The sequence below is a fragment of the Atractosteus spatula genome, chromosome 13 (genome assembly GCF_055471065.1).
Source record: "Atractosteus spatula isolate fAtrSpa1 chromosome 13, fAtrSpa1.hap1, whole genome shotgun sequence".
Lineage (NCBI taxonomy): Eukaryota > Metazoa > Chordata > Actinopteri > Semionotiformes > Lepisosteidae > Atractosteus > Atractosteus spatula.
In genome coordinates, this window is record NC_142718.1 from 36235002 (window position 1) to 36244250 (window position 9249).

Below are 9249 nucleotides of genomic sequence, written 5' to 3' on the forward strand. Positions count from 1 at the left end.
AAACTGATCCCTCTCACCAGCCCCCGATCTCTCTAGCAATCAGACATACTGTATCTCTGAGGGGTCCTCTGAGACTTTATCCACTCCCTTTTTCTTCCACCACAGGGGGGTATGTCCTCTCCAGCAATGTTTACCCCCATACCAGCTACCACAGGAAAATATTGAATGAAACAGCAAAAACTGCACAAGTTAAATTTACATTTAATTGAATTTACCAGGCGCCCATGATAAATAAAACTTCAATTTGTGAAAAGTGTTTTAAAAACACGTTCTGTATACAGTTGAATTCTTTCTGCAGGTATACATCCCGCTGCGCCATGCATATGTACAGAGGTTAGAGCACACAGCTGTACAAGTAAGCAAGCTGCAAAGGAAGAGTTAGTGGTCAACCCCAAGATGAAAAGTAAAAAAAAGAAAAGAAAAAATGTGGAACCTTTATCTAAATATGCGAATACTTATTTAAAACATGAAAAGTTACAGTGTGGGACATTTAGGTCATTAGCCAGCTGTGGGATTCTCCCAAATGTATCCCAGGAGCACCATATGAACAGTAACCAGAATATCCCCTATCCTCTGCCCGGCACATAGCCTGCTAGCATGGACCTCCTTATAACAGCAGCCCTGTGAAGCCGCAGCACTGTCAGTGAGAGCTGAGGGAGCCTCACACATGCGAACCCCAATAACAGCAGCCCTGTGAAGCCGCAGTACTGTCAGTGAGAGCGGAGGGAGCCTCACTCATGCGAACCCCAATAACAGCAGCCCTGTGAAGCCGCAGCACTGTCAGTGAGAGCGGAGGGAGCCTCACTCATGCGAACCCCAATAACAGCAGCCCTGTGAAGCCGCAGCACTGTCAGTGAGAGCGGAGGGAGCCTCACTCATGCGAACCCCAATAACAGCAGCCCTGTGAAGCCGCAGCACTGTCAGTGAGAGCGGAGGGAGCCTCACTCATGCGAACCCCAATAACAGCAGCCCTGTGAAGCCGCAGCACTGTCAGTGAGAGCGGAGGGAGCCTCACTCACGCGAACCCCGTTATCACCTGCCGAGTTCTGCTGGAGAGAGCGAGGACGCTGACGCTACCTGGCAGCCCCTTCTCCTTTGGGGTTTTTCTTCCCCTGCTCTATTTTCTGACCTCCTTGGATTATGGAGTATTTTGGTTATGGTTAGGGCATGAGTTCTAGGCATGATTCAATTGCACCCTGGAGACACTAAATCAGACCCTGCCCCCGCCGTCTCCCGGCCCTTACCCTGCCAATATTTCAATGTTGCTATCAGGCCACATTTGTGGAAGGCTCAAAATTATCTCCAACTACAAAGGAATAAAACAGAGATTTTTATAGTCTCTCCCCACCAAGTCTCAAAATTAGACCGTCTAAAGCACTTTTGGAGATACAGAAATTGTTTTGTATCAAATATGTTAAAAGCCAAGGGATGATTTCTGACTCTCCCCAATGTTTCATTCTTCCATTAGCGGAACAGATCCCATTTAGTTCAAGCTTTCAGCTCCTCAAGTCTGGATTACTGCAATGCTTTCCTAGCTGGATTAGACAAGAAATTACTTCAGAATCTACAATATGTCCAGAACTGTGTTGCTCCAGTGTTGACTGTAACTAAAAAAAAAATCTAAAATAAAGTCTCAAATAACCTTCTACTCTCATGGCTACCTTTCTTTTACAGCACAAACTTTAACACTCTCATGTTGACCTTCCAGGCACTACAGCCTCTCTCCTGCATGCCTGCATCTTCCTAGCGCCACCTGACCCTGCTCATTCACTTCATTCATTCGGCTGGTTCTGGGCTCCTCAGCGTTCCAAGGACTCTGCATCGTACGATATGGTACAGAGCCTTTTCAGAAGATGCCCACCATCCATTAAAAACACACCCTCTGCTGGCGTTTTTAAAGCTCGGCTCAAAACTTACTTGTTTTCGATGGCCTTAAATTTTTAACCCATTTCTTTTAATTTCACATTCATGGATTTTTTGTAGTATTTTTCATTTGCTCTATTTTTGACATATAGGTAAATATATGTAAGACCCTTGAGCATGCTCTGGAATGAAAGGCTGTAGATTGGTTGACTGGTTGACTGGTTGACTGGTTGACTGGTTGACTGAAAGGCTGTAGGTTGATTGAAATTAATTGATTTATGGGTAGACTGATCGACTGACGGATTGATTGAGTCTCTCTGATTTGTCGATTAGTACAGCCGGCGACTGTACCCTGGGGAAGAGGGGAAGATATGGAAAGAAAAAATATTTGGCCTTTTCCAAATCTTTTGGGAAGAAAATAAGACAATCAGGAATGTTCCAAAGAAGTAATTTGCCCCTGGGAGCTCAGAACAGAACTGCTTGGCTCGTTAGCGCGGCTTGCTGGCCAGCACGCAGAAATACTTCATCCTGACCTCCACCTCCGTCTCTGGGGAGGAGACTCTCATCTCCTCTAGAAACCTGCAGATAAAACACACACAGATCACAACGAAAGAATGAATCCCATTAACAAACATTACATTACAGGGCTTTCCATTTCACTTGGCTGCCTGCAGTTCTAATACAATCAAGCTTTCACTGCACACAGTACGATCCCATTTCTTTTCTAAATAATGGTAAAAAAAACAAACAGGAAAAGGTGTTTCAATATACTTAGATATAATTCCAGTGCCCAGTTCATAGAGATGTGAGCATAAGAACTCGAATGTAAGAAAGCTCGTTTGTTTGCTATTATGATAGTCAGCCAGGAGCCAGCTCATATAAAGTGTCTGTGCAGCTTGATCCGGACACACACAGCCCCACATGCCTCCTGTTCTCAGTTTTAAAAGCAGGCCCCTGTGGTTTTATTGTGGCAGTACAGATCTAAGAGTGGCAGGAGGGTGATAAGGTGACAGGAGGTGTGAGTGTCTGGGTGCACATTACCTCTGCTGGGTGGTCTGGAGCAGTGCCCTCGCAGCCTCTGGCTCTGCCTTCTGATACGCCTGGTACATCGAGAAGGACTCACAAAGCCCCACAACGCTGCTCACCGGTCTCAATTCCTTCAATATAATGTTCTCAATCCTGTAAAAAATACACCGATAGCTGTATTTTATTTACAAAATGACCAGTGCACTACTCAAAGCCAATACTATACTCTTGACAGAAGTGGTCTTAGGTGGAGATAGTTCTACAAGACTTGAAGCGGTGAGCAATACAGTGCACGACACAGCAGTTTGTCACATGACACCCCCTTCTAAGCAATCTAACACAGAGCCATCTATTCCACCACTCATGATGATTCATGATCATGCTTGCATGGAGAGAGCACTGTAAGAGTGAGCTTCTGAAGGAAACAAAATGCCCACACAAGCAGAAAATGAAGTGCAAACTATTTCCTGAAACTTTTGCAGAGGAGCAATACTCTCTCTTGTAGACCTGGGACCCTCAGTTGAAAGCCCAGCACTCTTGGCTGCTTGCACAACAGAACACCTGCAGAGATCACACCTCTGATGTGCCAACCCTCATGGCTGATGTAATTACAGTAGAAACAACAGGGGAACAGCTGGACTAAACTCAGGATAAGGGGTTTCCCCACAGACCTGGGATACAATGAGGGTTCAACAGTGACTTTCTAAGCACACGACCTCATTCTCCACACTACCTTTCTTTGTCAGGGTAGGGAATAGCCTCAAACAGGTCCTGTAACATCGAATTGGCCACGGTGATCTGCTTGGTGGTGTATGGTAACAGGGCATCCACAAGCTGTGAAAAAGAGCGAGGGGCTCAGGTATAATAAGAGAGCACATGTTTAAATCCACCTACGAGCGCAGTGGATCAGCTTGGATCTGTACTCAGTGTTTTTCAAGACATGGGCAGCATTAGCAGGTTTCTATCTAACATCTAGCTTTCAGAGGTGGTTCAGTTTAAAGCCTAGTCTACAGATTCACTTCTTAAGATCTCCTGAACTGGTGTGTCCATACCGCTGTCCCTTAGAAATTACACTACAACCAAAAACATTGTTCACACTTCAGTCTGTCAGATTTATTCTTAAGCTGTCTGTCAATGAAAAACCTATTGAAATCCGAAGATGGTGAAGAACACTTAACTATAAAGTCGTAGCAGTTTACTTCATGCATTCATTGCAAGTTATAATTCAATGTAATTTCCATATACAGTAGGTCCTGTTACAAATAAGACCCTTGATGTTCTGTCTGCCTGAGTCTCCCCTACCTCTCTGTAGATGGAAGTGAGTCGTCCTTCACAATTTCCATAGTAGAACTCAAAGCGGTCAGTGTAGCCCAGCAGCGCCATGCAGCCCTGTGGCTTGAGGACCCTATGGGCTTCTTTCAGGAACCTCTCGGTGTCAAAATAATGTGCCGCTGTTGCAGCTGTGATCAGATCCACTGAGCTGTCTGGGAAAGGCATCTCCTCAGCACCGCCAGCTCTGCACGGTAAGAAGGAGAGATCAGATCCATGCATAGTTCCTCCCTGTGAGGCTCTTGTGGAACACTGGCAGAAGTGTTCCAGAAGTGTGGTCGCTCCACACTGACCTGTAGGTGATGTTGGAGAATCCAGGCACGGCTCTTGCCTCCGCCACTTGGGATTCGCTGATGTCAAGACCCACCACCTCTTGAAAATGAGGAGCCAGAAGCCTGGTGTTCTGGCCCGTCCCACAGCCCAGATCTACAGCCAGCACATGGGGCTTCTCTTTCTACGGCAAGACACACAGAAGATAGCTAAAAGGCAGATGGATAAAGGCAGTAGCATTTGGGTGGAGAGTTAATGCTAAGAAAATAGATTCTTGTCTGAGCAGCATCATGTCAGGCAGGGTTACTCAGTGCAGCACCATAGAGATCAGCAGGGACAGTTGCTCTTTATTTATTAAGGCAAAATTCTTAATGGGTTGTATTCTAATAGTTGGGGAAGTATTTCCTTTTTGTGGTGTCCACTAAACTAGAGGAACCTTTCTGTATCATATTTGGATGCATCATTAGGCATAGGGAGAAAGGTTCCCTCTCGTTAGCATAAGTTCAGAGAGCGGTTATGTCCTCAGTAGGGGCTTTAGTGGTATAAGTACCGATTAACGTTTCTTAACCTGAATTTGTGTCTTGTTAGTGCTGGAACTTGTCTGTCACTGAGCCACCTACAGTAGGTCTCTCTCTCTTATTTTTTAAAAGGCAGTACTCATACTGATTGTAAAAACAGTCCATGTGGTTTCTAATCTGTTAGTCTTCTAAATTAATAGATGTTGGCATCTTCTATCTTTTGTCTCTTTAACTCCCTAAATACCTGGGTGTTTTATTATTGTCTTTTTATATATTCACTTGCTGGACAAGCGGGTATGATTCAAATTGACCTTATTTAACAGTACAAATTATTGAGTGTGGTGTGGAGACATGACAAACATGATTTCCATTCAATGGAGGCAGACAGGAAAGACTTTATAGAGATTAAATCAGTGTCTGCAATCAAATCAGAGGTTGTGTTGCCGATAAATGTGCTCAGAGATGGACAGCCCTTTGCTAGAAGCAGAGTTGCTGAGCATTAATTCCACAGCTAGAGATTAGACATGGCAAACCATTGTTAAAAGAATATTTTGATACGGCCAGTCCTGTTTAACATCAAAACCTCAAATAGTGGGAGCGACTATTTAGCAATGGAGTTTCATGGGCAGGTGGTCAACACTTGTTTATAACCGTTCTTAAGTTCTTATGAAGTCAGGTCTGGCTTTGCAGTGCTCAATAACATAATGGGGTCAGGAAAGAAGCTGACTCTCTGCACTGCAGGACACCTTCTGCTTGAAATCTCCACCCTGATTAGCAGCCGTTGGGCCCCGAGACCCTCACCTTTCTGTCCAGGTAGTCGAGGATGATGGTCTTGACCTCCTCTGGTGGGGTGAAGCGGAACTTCTGGTAGACGGAGGCATGGTGCTTCTCCTCGAACAGGCGGAAGGCCATCTTTCCCTCAGCGCTCCTGTGTTCCTCAGCGACTGAGACTCAGCAGAAAAAGACGGGACTATCTTCAAACGGCCCTGTTCAGCGTTTGCTCTGTTGACAAAGAAAGAGCTGGCTGTGATTGTCTTTGTCTTCCTTGTGTTCTCTGAGTGGTCCAGCTTCAGTCTGTACATTCTGGAGTGAGGCAGGGCTGTAGACTGAGCGCAGCACTGTTCAATTTCTAGATCAACAAACATGAGCAGCAGAGCCAGGCAATGGTGGAACAGAGATGGCAGTAAATCTGGACAAGTCCGGAGTCATGGGTTTCCAGAAGAAAGGGAGGCCTCAGGTAAAAACAAATCCCTTCACAATGAACACCATATATACACACACCATAAGAAGGAGGCCCTATAACATCAAGATGCCTGTAAACCTGATTGTCCAGAGAGGACAGGCTCAGTGACCACAGCCCAGCCATTAACACTGGACACAGGCAGACCTGACAGTCCACAGAGGACAAGCTGTGCCCCCACTGCCATAGATCAAGTGAACATGCATCTTGAAAATAAAAAAAACCTCAGTCAAGAATTCCCACAGCTGCCACAATCGGAACAGCTTCCAGTCCTACGGGGACAGAAAACTCAGCAGAGCTGCAGCCCAGTCTGTAATCTCCTGTTGCAGCCTGGGAAACATTGATCCTATATCATACTAAAGTTTTATGTAATGTATATAAATGTCCAATAACATGTTTTTACTGTAAATGTCTGTTAATGTAAATGTTTCTGCTTTGGCAACACTGTAATTCATCAGTCATGCCAATAAAGCTCTTTGAATTTGAATCTCTGCACGCTGAAGCAGAAGTGGAGTCTAGTCCCTCCTGCACGTAAAACACTTTATAAACGTAAGGAATTATTATCACTATTAAAAACAACAACACAACAAAGCAAACATTGAAAGATTCATTATATTTCGTTATGGCTTGAAACACACCGCGTTAATGCGACCTAAAAACGGCAAGCGGAAAAGGCACAGGTACTATACTCTTTTCACAGACGATCATTTTAGAATTTTTCTTTATTTTCAGGACTTAAAATAATCTTTCTGAACTCCCCTCGCGTTTACAAAAAAAAAATGGCGATAAAACGAGCCTGAACGACTCCGCGCACACTAGCTGTCGTGGAGCGGTTACTGCTCCTCACCTGAACACTCAAAAGGCACGGAAACACCTGGTTCACAGGCCGCAGGAGAGAGCTGGGAACAGTACACCAGTGCAGAGAGCCTTCACCTGCGGGAGGCGAGGCGAGGCGAGGCAGTACAGTGCAGAGGAGCCGCTCGGGCAGGACTCGCGGTGCACAGTGACCTCACTCGTTCATGCGCAGACGAGTGACCGGTAACAGACACCGGACTGCCCTCCGGGGGCATAAGACAAGGCAGCGGGGGAAAAAAAACAACAAGTCGATTTCGTCTTGTCCGAAATGCTCCCATGAAAGAAATCAGAAATTATCAGTGAAATAACACCTACGAGCCTTCAACTTCCAAATCTCTACACCTCCAACGTCTTAACATTACAACGCTTACACCGTGCAATAACAATAATCGCCTTCACATTGATGTTTCAGTAATAATTAGGTGGGTGATGTTCTTTTAGGTTTGAAGTAGGTTCACGTCGCGGTTCATTTGGTGTTGATAAAAAAAAACGAATCAGGTCAGATGATGCTGGTGCAAGACGCTGTTTATGAAACCCAGTCCTCTCTTAAACACATGAGTCCAGACCGAGTTGCACGCAATTTGGGTGAAATGTTACACACATTTTGGAACTAGTGATTTGCAAACACACATGGCTGTTTATATAAACATGAAATTCAACAACTTATCAGAATTTTTAAGTTCACAAAGACTGACGAGGGGTTAACAACATACGTGAATATTTTTATTTCTGATTATTCACAATGTCTTTCAAATACAAAATAAACGACCGATATTGAAGACTGCAGTATCGTTACACACGACTGATAAAAGGCTGGAAATATATGCACAAAACCACCGGTAGTTTAGCCAAATTTCAACATATTCTTCCTGATGTCACACGGATACTAATCAAAAGACAGGATCTAGATCCGACTATATCCTTACAATTTAAAATATCCCGGTTCAAAATATTTACAAATACCGGGAAACTGAAACGATCTAAATATTTTATTAGAAAAAGCTTTTAAGGGACATTTTTCAGTCCGTCACAGTGAATAAGCAACAAGCTCAGACCTAAAGCCGTGTTTCCATCTCTATATCTGATCTGATTTTGGCCTATTCTTCCATCATTTATATTGCTTTATGTTCCCTGAAATGTTCCGGTGAACGGAGTTGCTCGCACAAAAAGATTTAACCACGACTGAATTTAGTCAATATCGCAAAAAATTAAAGATTTCTCGCTTCCGACCTTACAGGAAGTCGGTAGCTCTTAACCCCCCAGGAAGATTCGTCCTGAAAACAGCGTGACTGCCCCCTACTGTTGAGGCGGAGAGAGTGCACTGAATAAAGCCCCGACTTGCTGCACATCACTGACAAGTCAGTCAGGCGATGCAACGACATAACAGGACAATTTTCTAAACTTCCCAGAAGCTCCTGCTATCATCCAAAATGATTGCCACTGCGAAAGAAATGGGCTTGCAAGCGATCTAGGGTTGTATATTGTATTTCTGGAAAATCGTCTTTGCATGCGGGCATTCCTGAAGCACACAGCAGCAGCTCCTAGTCTTTGCCTGGTGCTCTTAGATACAGTATTACTCCTCAGTGCTTTAGACCGAGAGTTAAACAGCGGGTGGTGTGTACTGTCCTCAATTGTCTAAGGCAGGGGGACCGGTGTGTTTTGGTTTTTGTCCAGTGATATTCCCGGTTATGAAGCTGGTCTAATTATTTAAGTAACTGGAACAACTGCAGTATCTTGAAGCAGCCTCCGAGATGTTGTATAGGTGACTGTTCTGTATTGAAGTGAATGTTGCGTGTAAACAAATTCAAACTCATAGAAGAAAAAGCCTTTCTATGTCTGATGTAAGAAAGTAATGAGTTCAATTGTTTAATTAATTAAACCAGGTTGGAACAAAAAGACACAAGGCCCAGACGCCTGACCTAGGCCAGCGCACTTGTACGCGCAGCCACAAGAGGGCAGTGTTGTACAATAAATTATTATTGAAGTTCACAGTTCGACATCTGATTTTGCTGCGTGTGGTGTCGCTTGTTTCTTTTAAATCCGAATTTCAGCACTTCGATAACAGAAAGCTGTTGTTTCATGATTCTGGGGGCTTAACAGCAGAGTCAGGGAAACTGGAGGGAAGCTGGACTTTTTTTTTATTAAGGG

At 44.4% G+C, this 9249-nt stretch overlaps 1 protein-coding gene across 2 annotated transcripts; it reads right to left on the minus strand.

Moving 5' to 3' along the window:
• Positions 1-1319: 1319 nt before the first annotated feature.
• LOC148822284 (uncharacterized) lies at positions 1320-8372 on the minus strand. 2 transcript variants are annotated; one of them, XM_088931070.1, is made up of 7 exons: positions 7094-8372; positions 5808-6008; positions 4512-4672; positions 4192-4405; positions 3623-3723; positions 2905-3042; positions 1320-2442 (listed from the first exon to the last, which is right to left on the minus strand). In XM_088931070.1, exons 2-7 carry the CDS (start codon positions 5916-5918, stop codon positions 2352-2354), a joined length of 816 nt encoding a protein of 271 aa, XP_088787196.1. In that variant the 5' UTR covers positions 5919-6008; positions 7094-8372; the 3' UTR covers positions 1320-2351. The 2 variants fall into 2 exon arrangements, with proteins under 2 accessions (XP_088787196.1, XP_088787197.1); XM_088931071.1 differs by having other exon boundaries at positions 8337-8370.
• Between the last annotated feature and the right edge of the window lie 877 nt (positions 8373-9249).